Here is a 15,679-nt window from a genome sequence, read left to right on the forward strand (position 1 = left end):
GCCCGCCACCCAGGCATGTGCCCTGACCAGGAATCGAACCGAGATCCCCTGTATCCTAGGCAGATGCTCAACCGTTGAGCCACGCCTAGCTGGAACTCTTTTTTTAAAATGCATGTCACATATTCCTGCCACCCAAAACAGCTGAATAAAGATGATTTAACTTTTCCTTATAAATGTGGGAGTCACCACTATGACATCAATTATTCTATCACATATAGTTGTGGAAGGCTGAGTTATATGAGAGCTGTAAGTCTCTGAGTAGACCTACACATCTATACTTTTTAATTCCTGTTTCTTCAGTTGACCCTGTTTGTTATTATCAAAGTGCTTGTCCAATTTTTAATTTGTTATTCTACTTTGGAGTGGGTAGGGAAACGTGCGTTAAAACTATCTCAAGAGTGAATTTATCACTGAACATTCTTTTGGACTATTTAGATTTACCACCACGTGCAAATGTTATTTTCATTAAAGAAGGGAAGAGAGGTTTTGTGAGTGTGTGCGTAGAGCAAAAAGATCTGGAGTAGGGACTTACAAGCTACCTTCTATCTCACATGCATGAAGTTTTAGAACATGGTTTAGTTGCAAACTGAGATTGTCTACCCTTTTATTTACTTCTTTATTATTATTTTGCTTTCTTTCTGATTCTCAGCTATGCTTTGAATAACTTGAGGTTGCCAAATAAGTAGTTGTTCTAACTAGTTATGTTCCTTAGCCATTAAACTAATTTAAAAATTCAAAAATAATCCAAGTACTAATTTTAACTATTTTTAGTTAAGATTTTTTTTTAAAAAGTGAGTGAATGTGGGTGAGAGGGGTTAGTATTGACAAAGTATTATAATAGTAATAATGGTAGTATTTTATAATATACAGAATATTTAAAAATTTTTTATCTGTAAGCACAAATCAATGAAGGTTTATTTCATACAAGTCTTTTCACTGAATATACCGGAGCTGCTATTTTCAATATGACATTATTTGTTTTGCAGCCCCCTATCTGCCTGCACAAGCACAGATATCAAATTGTAATTTCATAATAAAGCAGTATTTAAAAATATTTCCATATTCCTATGGGGAAATTCTGGCATCTGATTGTTCCTGAGTATTATTTTGTTTTCACCTCAAATTCTTAGCAAGTATTTTTTCTAAAATATTGAATTTTGAGTTTTAAAAAAGCAGCAAACATTGAATAAAATCTGAAATGCTCAGCAGAACTGAAATGAACCAAGTATTTTCCAGTAACAATCACACAAGCTAAGAAATATAAATTTGAAGAGGAAAAAGGGTATAAATACTACTGCTGATCTAGAAGTAATTAATTTTAAAATACAAGTGATCTATGATGATCTTTTCAAAAGGAAACTGAGAATGCTAAAGTTCTAGTATCAACCTAGTGTTACGGTTTAGAGAAAACATAGGTAACATAGCTGTTAAAATTTTTATACCCATTTTCTGAAATAAGGCAGAAATATATTTTCATTACGTATCATATACTTTCCCTAATATATCTGTGGGGGGAAAACTGCCAGTGAACCAACTCTCAGATTCAGAGGCCATTTGTTTAAAAATAAGCAATGAAAAAGTTTCTGCTAAAGCCTATGTATACATGTAGAATCCAGACCTTTCTGTGCTCTTCTATATAAGGCTGCAACCAGAGCAAATTATGTTCCATAGCAAAGGCACAAAAAACTGGGTAAGAATCTTGTTTCATTGCAAGCAATTAGAACTCTAGAAATCGCTACATGGCTCACAGGGCAGCTTCTTCACAGAATGAAAGCTCTACAGTTTCTAGACTGTATCTTATTTTTTCCCAAATGGGAAAAACAGCCCAGGGTTAATCCAAAACAAAGCTATCTTAAGTTAAAATGACAAGAGTTTATTATAATTTCCCAAATATTAAAGAGAGCTCTTAACAATATAACTTGAATAAGGGTCATGAACTGGTTCAACATATTTCACTGGTGGTTTTATGAATTATAATGAATGCTGCTACTCTCTAAAAACGAACGTATCGAAGAGGAAATTACCTCCCTGGCACGCTTACAGCTCTACAACACATTAGTTTCACTACTTTCAAGTGCCAGGGCTGGAGGCTCAGAGAAAGTCCACGGGAGGAGGACTTCAGTCACAGCAGCGAGCGGTCTGAGCAGATAACGGAAATGAGCAAATAAGAGGTGAGTGTTTCACAAATAATAAAAGAGTTAATCTTTTTTTCCCCTTAAAAAATTTTGCTACTATAATCTTTCATTTCTATTTAGTAGTTTGAAAAACAAAATGAAAAGTTTACTAATGTTAAAGGAAAAAATTTTAATATGAGATTTGTAGATTTTATGAATAAATGGTTTAATCTTCCTCTTAGCTTCCTCTCCTTTCCAAGGAAACTGAGAAAGTAAAGAAAAAAAATTACTATTCAAAACAAACAAGCAAAAAACTGGTTCAAATTTGGCAAAAAGTGATAAATTTGGAAAATATCTGTTGCAGAAACATGCTTTCTTTAAAAGATGAAATTACTAAAAACAATTATTTGGATCCTAGTAATACCTATATTTTTTTCCTTCTTCAAACTAAAGGAGTCCTAAAATGCTTTATGAAAACAGCATTTGTATCAGTATTAAGATTAGTCTGGTCCGAAAAAAACAAACTACAAATAAAAATTCCTAGCTGGTAAAAAAGGTACACTTTGGGTGGGCTGAGTGTTTCTAGGTGTGTGGCTACTGTGTACCAAAAAGTTCAATTCAGAACTATTTGCTTTGACATTTCTATTCTTTCTGTACATATTCTAAAGTAAAGGTAACAACTGAAATATCAGGAACATGTTTGTAGAAACTGGCTGCACTGTCACAAATGCACAAGAGACCCATTGAGAAGGGAGAGGCTACTAAGTTCAAGTGTTTTTCTGTTTTTGACAATAAATAAAATAATGCAATCCATATATTTTTTATAACTAGGGAGAACTCTATGACATTCAAATTCTAACACAACTCTACCATTACAGGAAAAAAAGAGAAACTAATAAATAAGTCTTTTTTTTTTCTACAGCTATTGGTTTCTTTCACTAAGCCTTCTGAAACCTGAGCCTCTGCAGAATACTAAACACTTGGCCTTATCTACAGACATGGACCAATGCATGTACGCTCTCATTTTAGAGAACCTGGAAGGAATCAACTTCGGCTTCAAGTATCTGGCATGGGTACAATACCTTAAAAAAGCAGATGACCAGTTCAGTCACTGACCATGCTGACCAGTGTCTGGAATTGGATCAAATCGCAGAAAAGTAGCAAATGGCTCTTTCTTACAGAATATCCAAACAAAGCACAATTCCTGGGCTCATTTTGCAGAGCTCATCTGATCACTTAATCTCTTCTAACTGGTCTGGATTACAGACAGAATCGATACCAGAGGAAATGAAACAGATTGGTGAGGAGCAGGGAAACAAGCCACGCTGGTCAGCTCTTCTGATACTCATGGTGATAATACCCACAATTGGTGGAAACATACTTGTTATTCTGGCTGTTTCACTGGAGAAAAAGCTGCAGTATGCTACCAATTATTTTCTAATGTCCCTGGCAGTGGCTGATTTGCTGGTTGGAATATTTGTGATGCCAACTGCCCTCTTGACAATAATGTTTGGTAAGTATTTCAAGTATTTCACTTTATTCCTGTCATCAAATCAAAGAATTATGATACAGTACTAGAGAAATGAATACTTGCTTAATCTTTAAAGATGGACCTGGACTATTTAAACATACAGTGAGTAAACAGTTCATTTTTCATCATTTTCTATGGTAGTTTTCTTTCTTTTTTAAATCATAGTTTATTTTTCAATTACAGTTGACGTACAATATTATATTAGTTTCAGGTTTTCTATGGCAGTTTTAAAGAGCAAAAAATAATTTCTTAGAAGCAATTCTACTCCCTCCTTAGCCAACTAATAAAATAATTTCACAAGTCATCCAAGTTAGCAATATTCATAGATTCTGCAGATATTACCAAAAAATTTATAGTGAAGAGCAGACATATACTCCAACTTTCCCATTATTAATATTTTTTTTCTTTACAAAGCCATAGCTAGGACACTTCTGTAACAGTTATGTGCTAGGTTAATTATTGATACGGCCTTTGAATCACTAAATTTCAATTTAAATCACTAAACCCCCATAAAATTAGAATTATTCTAAAACTTCTTGTTATATCTTTTTATAGTTTGTGTACTTTAGACTTAAACACAATTCTTACACATGTCATGTTTTAAAAAAATTATGTTTAGTTGCTGAAGGAAATAGTCTGGCTCAGAGTGTCCCAACAGATGACCCATGTGTTTAATTTTTATGATTTCTGACCGTTCATGTCCTTGATATATATGTAAGAGGAATCAGACCTCTAGGTTATTAAAATAAGTGACCAATACCTGAATTATTACAATAAAAAAATGTAGTTTGACTCTGAAAGTTGTTAAAATGAAAAGACAATATTAAAGTGATGTTGTTTCTGATTTGTGTATATTATCTCTAGTTATAGAATGTGAGTAAACACAAATAATTCTGCTGATGAATTATGAGGATTCCTGAGAATCAGCATTAAGAGGATATTTAACTTATTCAATGCTTGGTGTAAATTGATATTCCCTTCATTAAATGCTCAAGAAAAATGATTATTTGTGTGAGAATAGGGCTTCTTGGAATTATGTTTATATGGTGAAGATAAAAATATTTCAGGTTATAAGAGTAAAATTTGTTTAACTACAATGCATATTAGGAGGTCAAGAAAAAATGCCATTCCAACTATTATATTCAGGTTGAAATGTTACATTTTTATAATTATAGAAAGGTATCTAAAATTAAGTACTTGATCCCCCAAATATAATCGAATGGTGACAGGCTGAAACTTCCCATTCTAAGCCAACATTTACCCAGGCATTAATTTCTGAGGCAGAGCAAGCAGTGAACAAGGTTCTGCTGCTCAACAGGTTCTTTAATCATCCATGCTGCCTACCCACCCTCCTCCCTTTTATAAAGTCAGACATAATCTTTTGAATAATCTAGTGCTACACATAACCATGAAAAACAATTAAGAAATCTTATTCTAAAGGAGAACCTAGACAATCTTAATTCTCAATAAAATTTAAAAGAAATACAGTAAATGAGGATTAGGTAGGAACATTTATGCATATTTAGTAAAGATTATACAGGTATTGGATTCAAGCTCTTACCTCCATACACACAATAGTGGCCTAATGTGTAAAATCATACTCCTTAAGCTGTACTTTGCTGGCATACAGAAAATGTTAAAATGCTCATCTCATACTATTATAAAATTTAATTGATATATTAAATAAATGAGATTGAACGAGTTATGTGGAAGTAAATTTTAACTTAATATCCATGAGTCCATAAACATCAAACATCTACTATACATAAAATACTGTGATATATACTAATAAATTGTCAGCTAAATAGTTAAGGAATCTGAAAAGGCAAAGTTCCATAGTATTAAAGTAAGGTGACAAAGGAAACACAAGAACAGATAAAGGAGGTAATTCCATGTATTCCACAGGAAAATAGTAGGTATCCAGCAACTGGAAACTAATGTTATATTATTTAAAGTTTTGGGGCCCAAGATATTCTTAGCAATAAAAGTTAGCAGGAAACCCAACATATTTTAACATGTGTGGAACGTCTTTCTGTTTATGTACTAAATAACATATGATTTTTAACTATATTACATTCTTTCAAATATAGGGTGTCCCAAAAGAGTGTATACACACACTTTGAATAATTATAAAGGTAGTGTTTAATATACATTTCATTTTCAAAATTGATATCAGCTGTTAAAGGATGTATATATTTTTTGGGACACCCAGTATTTGTTAATTTTAAATTACAAAATAAACTCTTTCATAGCCCCAAACACTTTTACTATCAGTAATTAAGCTGTATAGTAGGGTTAGGTTTTTTAAAAAAATGAACCAACCTGGGAACTTAACGACTATTTAAAACATTATTGCATTAATTCATTATTGAAAAAATTGTATTTCATGAGAAAGTATATGAAGAAAATGCATGCTGCCCTCTAAAAAACTTCAAAACAATGAATTCATAAATTAGGAATTGCACATATTATAAAGAGAGACCTGACTTCAAATACTAAGATTTTTTGACAGCCTTTCACATGCTAACAATCAGTAAGACTTTCTAAATTAATGCATTTATAAGAATTTCTAACTGTAAATGGTAGGAACAGATTTTGTGTATTTTCTCTCATTGCAGAGAATCCTCAGAACTTCTGATGTCTGTACAAACAAAAGTATCTCTAGTTCTATACACATAAAAAGTTAACTACCCTATGATGATGAGTGATTTTAGTTATCTCAGGGAAATTCAATTAAAGCAATGAAGACTTTATTTATACGAGCTAATATTCGAATAAAATTAAGTTTTAAAAAAGGGAGAGCACTGAATTTTAAAAAGTGGCGTTTATATTGAGGACTATTTTATTCCACCAATGATTTACATAATATTTGATTATATATTGTTTATTTTACCAAGATTACGATTCCTGGCATAACATGGTCTTTCAAATGAGTTGTGCTCTGTCAATTTTTCTGTCACTTCTCCCTCTCTAGGAGCACTGGACTTAATATCTTCATTATGCAGTTCTAGTTTGTTACTGTCTTGAATACAGATTCCTAAAATTCATGATCACAAATTAGTAATTTACAGCTTAAGTTTTGATTTCTCCAAACTTTTCCTTTCCTCATTAAATAAATGATTCAGAATGTAAAGAGAATATATAGCATTTGGTCATCCATTTGTCATTATCAGTTTATTTATAACAAATTTTAATCCATGTCTCATGATCTGTAAGTTGAAACAGTATCTGTGGTACAGTTGAAAGAGGGTGTATAAAATAGCTAAAGGATTGGGGGGGTTAGGAGGGTGTTTGAAGAAAGACACCCAGGCTTTGAATCCTGGTCTGTGTTGACTTAGGTAAGCCACTTAACATATCAGAGTTCAACTGCCTTGCCTATAATATGGATATGCTAAATCTTACATTGCAGGTATCAGTTGAAATTAAGTAGGGTCCAGGATATTATGGGCACTAATAATTGGCAATAATTAGTACAGTATGCAAAAGGGTTTATATACTTAAATATATGTGATTTAGTTTAGATGTGAGTCTGAACAGAGATGAAACAGATGTATATTAAAATTAAAAACAAAATCAGTTACTAATTTATGCAATGAAATGCTGTTCTACCCAATTCTTAAATGAAGGAACAAAGCAATTAAACGCACTTATTTTTGGAAAGTGGAAAATTTAAAAACCAACGAAAAATTTTCATAAGTATTAAATCATTTGAAACATTTTAAACACTATCATATCAGACATCTAACCCCAGAATATTTCATATGCTCAAATGTAGTGGAAAAACAACAAATACAAAACAGGATCTTCATAATAAAAACTGAAGTACTTATCCATGTCTCTCTTTCCTGGAAAGCAAGTATAGAAACATAAACATTTCTGAGATTAAAAAAATGTATACTAGAAAACGATATCCTTTTGGGGTATTAGGACTATTTCGAATTTGTCTTGCTCCAATCCATTCATGAACTCTGTGAACTCTATAGGCATAGCTTTCTAGGAATAGCTTTAAAAATAAGTCTTTTAAGTCCTCCAAAAGGAACTCTCTTATGCCCCAGATTTAAAGATTGATGTGAATTACTTCCTAAACTGATGCTATAACTTGGCTTTCCAAACTAAAAACTTACCCAAAGGGTAAGCAGGTTTCAGGTCAAATGAATCTCTCTCATCAAGAAATGATTTTGGTTTGTTAAAAACCAGTTTCTGATTAAAAAATTCAGGATTTTACATCAGGTACAAAGCACCCTCCCCCAAACAAACAAACAGGCATTGCAACGTATACAGGTTGTGTTTCTTGGCAATTTATATATAAAATAGTTTCAACTTTAGTAAAAGGCATACTTTCATGACAAATTAAAAGTTGAACATTTAAACATGTTCTTATACCCTGTTTTTGAAGTACAGCTTTAGGTTCAATTGGACGGAAGCAGGAGATAAACATACTGATTTTAAACTGATGATATGGCTTACTGTTTCTAAGTAGGAGTGTTTTAATGGCTGGGCTAGTTGGACAGTTTCTGTCAAACAATAATAGCACATTTATTGAATGCTTTCTCTATGCCAGACATTGTTTTAAACACTTTACATGTATTATTGCATTTAATACTCAAAGCAATCCTATAAAAATGGTATTACCATCCCCATTTTATGAGAGGACATAAAAATAAATAACAGAGACATGATCTGAACCCAGGAGAACTGACTCTAGAATACATACTCTTAATCTCTATTACTCTTTCTCAAATGAAATGAGAAATTACTTCAACCAAAGATGTAATATCTGACAAACAGCCAACATTTATATCTTAAATAACTCTAACAAGAGAGCCATAGAATTTTCTCTAGGGACAAAGGCAGAACTCAGTGTTTTTTAAAAGTTGTATTTCATATTAAATGATACAGAATAACTGGGTCTTAACCAATACGCGTATAAATTCTTGAGATGATTGCCAGACCTCTTTTCTAAGGAAGATATCAGACTTAGGCCAATGCATATGAGGTTGTTGAACCTTGTCTGGGAGACAAAGAAAAACTTATGTACATGAATGGCAATTCTATCACCCCTTGGCATGGTTGTATCTAAAGCATACAAGTCTTCATTGTAAACAACAAAACACTTGTGCTACTACTTTTTTTTGAACTTTTATAAAAACTTATTTGAGCAACCCAGCTGCCGTGGCTCAGTGGTTGAGCATCAACCTATGATCCAAGAGACTGAAGTTTGATTCCCAGTCAGGGTACATGCCTGGGTTGCGGGCTCGATCTCCAGTAGGGGACATGCAGGAGGCAGCCGATCAATGACTTTCTCATCACTGATGTTTCTGTCTCTCTCCCTCTCCCTTCCTGCCTCCGAAATCAACAAAGACATATTTAAAAAAAAATGTATTTAAGCCAGAGAGGATACACCTGGAAGCAAGATCTCAATAGACTGAGATAAATGCTTCCTGTTACTAATATTTTAGATAAATAATGAACTATCTATAATCTAAGACTCATCTAAGACTTGTTTTACTTCTATAATTATCAATTTGTAATTATTTCAGGCAACCATAGAAATGCCATTATTCAAACCCTATTGAAATTAAATTCTTATTTGAGTTTAATTTGGAAGTGGGCGGGGGAAAGAGGTACAAAATGTGATTTTTTTTCAGAGAAAATTTGTGTGCTTTCTTTTTGTAGGACAACAAATGCTATATAATTTAAATGTTTTCCCTCTTTTGTCTTTAAGTTTTTATGAAAAAGTCAAATTTAGAGTCCCAGAGTAGCAGTAATTTAGTTCAAATATCTAATAACTTATTTCCCATAGATTGACTCTTAGATACACTTTTCTTTCTTTTTATGTAAATCTACAACTGTTTCATTTAAAATAATAAGTTCTTATGGAAATAAGCTGGACATAATATATTACAACAAATAAAAGAAATAATAAATTCTTAAAGCAAATTGAAACTCCTAATAAAAAAGTTTTGGAATAGTTATCCTATCTTACCACACCAACTGAATCTTCTACTGTTATTCTGAATAGTAAGAAACCATTCTTACCTTGAGCCTATGAAATTAACACTAACTAAAAAATAATTTTAGAATGAAAGTATATGGACTGAAAAAAGTCCCTTTATAACTGAGAATGTCTAGAATTGTTTTTAATTTGTATAAATTCTTAGATTACCTGAATCGATTTAGGCAATTAGGTAAGTCTTTTTTCTTTTTGTTTTGTATAAAAGATTTCTATTCATTTAATGCAGTCATCATGCAGCTTAAAAATAAATTTTATCTGAATAGCAAGGTTAAGTTCCTGGTGCAACATTCTGTAAATTTTTAAAAGATCACAAAAGTAACAGACAAAACAGCAAAGGTAAAAATAACGCTACAATGCTGATTTAGAAAAGGGTTGTAATTATTATAAAAACAATAAAAATGTATTTAGAAGGTACAATCTACAGAAGTATATTTAATATTATTGATTCTATTATCTGAAGTTAAACATTAACTTGTAGAGTTTTCATTAAATTTCAGATAAACAAAAGGGTTAAAAAATGTGTAGCACTTTTGAAGAAACACTGCAGATTGAAGGTTGCCATTTTGCTGAAGACACATTTTTGTTGTTTTTCTTTCTTTCAGAGGCTATGTGGCCCCTCCCACTTGTTCTATGCCCTGCCTGGTTATTTCTTGATGTTCTTTTTTCTACTGCATCCATTATGCATCTTTGTGCCATTTCAGTGGATCGTTACATAGCCATTAAAAAGCCAATCCAGGCCAATCAATATAACTCACGAGCTACAGCATTCATCAAGATTACAGCGGTGTGGTTAATTTCAATAGGTATGTGGGGAATGTCAGGATGTGGGGTCATGTATATAGCCTTTGGTTCCAGTTAGCTAGGAGAATTCCAGGCCTGGTAGGCCATGAAACTCAGGACAAGAAGTCAAGGCAGCCTACTGATACATCAACATAAGCTTCTATGCCAGTACATTCATCATACGGCTTCTAAACCATACGATCAGAAAAAAGTGTGAAAAAGCAGAAAAGTTCATGGACTCAGAAAGAACCATCTTCATGTTTACTGAGAGACCTTCCTGCTCTGATTTTTGATGTGTAGGAAGAGTAAAAACAGTTTTCATATTTGTTAACAGATCATTAAGGTCTAGGTAGCACAGAGAATGCCCCCAAAATATTAAAACAACAACAAAAGCATCTTAGATCACATCTAAGAAGATAAATAGAAAAGAGAAAAAACTACCCAAGTATTTCGTATGCAGGTATCAAAGATCAAATTCACCATGGAAGCAAGTATGCACCTACTAAAGGCAGTAAATGACTGTCTAAGTGTTCTGAATCTGGTAAATCAGAAGTTTTAAGAGAGGTGCAAATGATTTGGAAACAATTTATAGAAAGAAATCAGATTTCTTCTAAACTGATTTATGCCCCTATGCCCATCTTTAATATGCAAAGACAGCTGCTATAATATAATACCTTAGCATAAATAGCTCAAACCTCTTATAAGTTAGTATCAGAGAAACAAACAGATTCACAACAATTACTATGATCATTCAAGTCTGAAGAGCAGATTCACTTCTTCATGGTATAAAACATTCAAAGAGGGGGAAAAAAAATCAAGAGAGACCTAGAATGCTAAAAGCAAGAAAAAGATGTGACTTCTCTCCAATCAGAATAAGAACACTGGGGCAAAAAAGCAAGACAGTAAAATTGACCTTATATTCTTGAAATAATGATATCAGGGCCAAACCTGTTGAAAAGTCTAGAGGTAAAAGTAAGAAGTGTTATTTCTCTGGCTGAGGAAGAAAGCAGGGTCAAGGAAAAGTCTACTAAGAATGGAGATTTTCAAACAGTGAGAAAAGGCTAGTTTTGGGGGCAGAGGCTGATTGACAGAGCAGAAGAGGATCCCCAAAACGTAGCTAGGGAAACAGCATGGGAGATAATAGGTGACAATTACCAAATTTAAAGTGGAAAGGAGGAAACCTAAAGAAGTTCATGTCAAACGACCCACGTCTTTGTTAAGCTCACCGCAATGAGGAAGAGGAAAGAGAGACCACGGGAGGCAGGTGCTGGGGTAGGGCGGGAGAGTGGGCAAAGGCAAGAGGAAAACGGGAGAAATGCATTCTTAAGAATTAAAACATCTGAAACTGTGAAATATGATCAAGCCAATATATAAACCGCCTGTTGGTAGATGTGTTACCTCAATCAAGGCCAGATAACATGAATTTTTAAATTGATCAAGTTTTTATTGAGTACCTATGATGTGCTAGGTACTAAGACTACGAGGATGATAAGAAAGAGAACCTTTACGCTCAAGGAAGGAAGATATATAAATAGATTGGACTAATACAGTTACAAGTATGCAGGAATAAAACAATAAAAAGACCCCAGATTTACAGCTTTGGAAGGGATCTTACAAATCTACTCTTTTCTCTTATAGATGAGAAAAAAAACTAGAGGTTTTAAGTGGTTGGCTTAAGAATTCTTACAGCTTTTCAGCACCAAGGCCAAGATCAATGCTCTTTTCATTTCATCACACTTTGTCTTGCAGGACCAATGACAATTTAGTAACTTTGTAAAAGAAAAAGCAGATGATGGAGTTAGTTCAGTTTTTAAACTCTGCAAAGTGCCGAAGAGAGCTCACTTTCCTCTGGATTTGCAGGTGTCCTAGGTGACAATGGCGGCAGTGAGGTCCTAAGGAGAATAAGTGAGGGTATACAAAGTACCAGCGGAAACGTAAACGTTGCTGTGCTGACCAACACGCTGGTCAATACAATAGCCTATCTCCTTGAGAAGGTGATGTGAGCCCTGATGAGGTTAATGGAATGTGAAAACAGAGAAGGAAGGATAGACCAGAGGTCAAGGTAACAGCAAAGAGACATTCTAAAGTGATGAAGAGGGGCAGGGCAAGAAACCCAACTATCAGAGTTCCTGATTTTACATATGGGGTAATTTTAAGTGGACTTATAAAAGGTTTCAGGAGTGCAAATAATAATTAGAGTTGAGAAGAATGTAAAATTAAGGTGTTAGAAGGGTCATCCATGGGATGAAGACATAGAAGATGACAGCCATGGAAGAATGGAGAGGAAGACTATAACAAGGAGCTATCGAGCAAGACGGACAAATGTCCTGGAGGTTGGCAGATAAAATGGAGAACAGAGTGGTATAAGTGAATTAAATAGACTTGAAAAGGGAAGTGTTTTGGGGGCAAAGAACAGTGGAATGATTACCTAGAAGTAAAGAGGGTAGAGCAGGGATCAGCCAACTCTTTCTGTAAAGGGCAAAATAGTAAATATGTTGGGTTTGCAGACTTTGCCACAACTATTCAACTCTGCAGCAGAACAAAAGCAGCCATAGAAATACGCTAACCATGAGTATGTCTCTGGTTCAATACAATTTTATTTACAAAAACAGAAGGAACGCCAGATTTAGCGCTCAAGTTGCAGTTTGCTGACCCCTAGTGTAGAAGAGTAAGTACACAGAATCCTCTTTCTGGTGGCAGTCCTGTGGAAAAGTAGAAAAAGCAGTGGCCTCCACTTGGAAAGGGTTTGAGGAAAACATTCTCGTCAAGGGGTCTAATGCTATCACAAAAGGCTGTGCAGATAATGGAGTACTTTTAGATTCATAAAACACAAGGATTCTAGAGGTTTCTAAAGATTAATTCAGACTTATTTTTAAATATCTGCTGTTTCAAAGGAAAAAGATTCAGACTAACCCTTGTGTTACTTGTCTTCCTAATAAACTACTTCACCAAGCATGATCATATTTAAATATTTACTTTATGGTATTTAAAGTATTAGAAAATTAGCACGAGGTACATTTCTTTCATATCTATTAGAGGAACTCAATCCTGAAAATAAATTTCACAATTCATATACTCTCAAAATTTTAAGTACCATTTTTTAAAAACAAGGAACCCCTTAGTTTTCACTAAGAAGTACAAAGAAAAGAGTCAAAGACATTCACAAACATCAAAAGATAAAACTATCTGTTAAAAAGATAACAGATACTGATTTAGAATTAAGATGTTTCATAAACATACTCTGAAGTCTCTTAGATCTTTGGACATTAAGATAAAAGCAGCTTCTCCTGAATTCCCTTTCTTTAATCTAGGATAGATTAAAAAAACAAGTATAGATTACGAGGAATGGAGAATAAATGAAGACATTCTTTACCATTCCATGAAAATATTATAGCTTTGGGGACGCTTTAATTACAAACTTGAAATCACTAGAGCCAATCTCTGTTTAAAAACAGCAGGTTTGCTTATTTAGGTTCTATGTGTCAAATCTTCCATTGATTAAGTGTTTTGACAAAATCTGTATTGTGGGCACCAGAAATTACAATATATTAACCACATAAAATCACTAAAATAAACTCTAAAAGGAACTATTTAAGAATCAAAGGTCATAAAATTAACTTAGTTTATCTTGTTTCCTTTTCCTTAGGCATTGCTGTTCCAGTCCCTATTAAAGGGATAAAAACTGATGTAGTTAATCGAAATAACATCACTTGTGAAATGACAAGAGAGCGTTTCGGCAACTTCATGCTCTTCGGCTCACTGGCTTCCTTCTTTATACCTCTGGTGATCATGATTGTGACCTACTTTCTCACTATCCATGCTTTACAGAAGAAAACTTACTTGGTCAGAAACAAGCCACCTCAACGCCTAACGTGGTTGACTGTGTCCACAGTTTTCCAAAGGGACGAAACACCTTGCTCCTCACCTGAAAAGGTGGCAATGCTGAATGGTTCTCACAAGGACAAAACTCTGCCCAACTCAAGCAACGATATGCTTATGCGAAGAATGTCCACTGCTGGAAAAAAGTCACTGCAGAACATTTCCAACGAACAGAGAGCCTCAAAGGTTCTAGGGATTGTGTTTTTCCTCTTTTTGCTTATGTGGTGCCCCTTTTTTATTACAAATGTAACTTTAGTTTTATGTGATTCCTGCAACCAGACTACTCTCAAAATGCTCCTGGAGATATTTGTATGGATAGGCTACGTTTCCTCAGGAGTGAATCCTTTGGTCTACACCCTCTTCAACAAGACATTTAGGGATGCATTTGGCCGATACATCACCTGCAATTACCGGGCCACAAAATCTGTAAAAACTCGTAGAAAATGCTCCAGTAATATCTTCCGGAATCCAACAGCAGAGAACTCTAAGTTTTTCATAAAACGTGGAATGCGAAATGGGATTAATCCTGCCATGTACCAGAGCCCAAGGAGGCTCCGAAGTTCAACCGTTCAGTCTTCTTCAATCATGCTACTAGATACACTTCTTCTCACCGAAAATGAAGGTGACAAAGGTGAAGAGCAAGTCAGTTATGTATAGAAAAAATGGCACAGCTTTCATCCAATATAATGATTAGGAGGAGGAGGAAGTGGATATGACTGTACAAAGAATTATATAAAGGACTTAAGTCATGTATCATATCATCTCTTTACACTAAGAGTTATGTATTAAGATTATCCAATTTTCTTTATTTGGAGACAATTACTACATGAAAGAAATCATTTTGTACAGCTGCAAATTAAAATAATTGAGTCCTCTGGTTAAACACTGAGGTATTCAAATGAAATAAAATTAAATAAATCAATAAATTTCAGGCCTAAAACATGTCTTCATTAGAATTTATTTAGTTCCTACTTGTATGCAAAGCTGTGCTACAAATGAAATAAAACAAAACAAGTATTATCCTTGTCTTCAATGCCTTAAAAGCATAGGCATAACAACAGTGATAGGAACAGGGACCTATCAATAAGTGTATAATGATCACATCTGGAGATAAGAAGTTAAGATAGCCATTTACAGTCTGGCTTAGTTAGACATAGTCACAACCCGGCTTTGATCAGGAAACTGCCTTGATGGAAGGGTAGGGAGGACAGTAGTTGGATATCATACAAAATAATAGGGTCTTAGAACTGGAGCTGTTTGTTAAATGGCTCATACCAGGGATGTATTCAGCAGAGGTGGGGGTATTAGAGGGGGAGAAAACAAATAAAATCAGTCTTGGGTACCTTAAACCTCATTATG

The 15,679-nt window shown here is 34.0% G+C and overlaps 2 protein-coding genes across 3 annotated transcripts in view; one reads left to right on the forward strand and one right to left on the reverse strand.

Annotated features, from left to right (window-relative positions):
• Positions 1–15,679, reverse strand: part of PSMD1 (proteasome 26S subunit, non-ATPase 1) — a 74,174-nt gene that overhangs the window by 28,673 nt on the left and 29,822 nt on the right. The gene's annotated exons all lie outside the window — the stretch shown is intronic.
• HTR2B (5-hydroxytryptamine receptor 2B) lies at positions 2,000–15,312 on the forward strand. 2 transcript variants are annotated; one of them, XM_081142699.1, is made up of 4 exons: positions 2,000–2,171; positions 3,037–3,627; positions 10,264–10,464; positions 14,088–15,312. In XM_081142699.1, exons 2-4 carry the CDS (start codon positions 3,279–3,281, stop codon positions 14,975–14,977), a joined length of 1,440 nt encoding a protein of 479 aa, XP_080998825.1. In that variant the 5' UTR covers positions 2,000–2,171; positions 3,037–3,278; the 3' UTR covers positions 14,978–15,312. The 2 variants fall into 2 exon arrangements, with proteins under 2 accessions (XP_080998825.1, XP_080998826.1); XM_081142700.1 differs by lacking the exon at positions 10,264–10,464.

The sequence above is a fragment of the Miniopterus schreibersii genome, assembly GCF_964146895.1.
Source record: "Miniopterus schreibersii genome assembly, chromosome: 7".
Classification (NCBI taxonomy): domain Eukaryota; kingdom Metazoa; phylum Chordata; class Mammalia; order Chiroptera; family Miniopteridae; genus Miniopterus; species Miniopterus schreibersii.

Excerpts from the sequence above, each read along its gene's own strand:
- HTR2B (XM_081142699.1), top strand. The coding sequence starts at position 3,279 with ATGGCTCTTTCTTACAGAATATCCAAACAAAGCACAATTCCTGGGCTC. Across the intron at positions 3,628-10,263 it reads CCTCTTGACAATAATGTTTG|AGGCTATGTGGCCCCTCCCA; the intron begins GTAAGTATTTCA and ends TCTTTCTTTCAG. Across the intron at positions 10,465-14,087 it reads GGTGTGGTTAATTTCAATAG|GCATTGCTGTTCCAGTCCCT; the intron begins GTATGTGGGGAA and ends CCTTTTCCTTAG.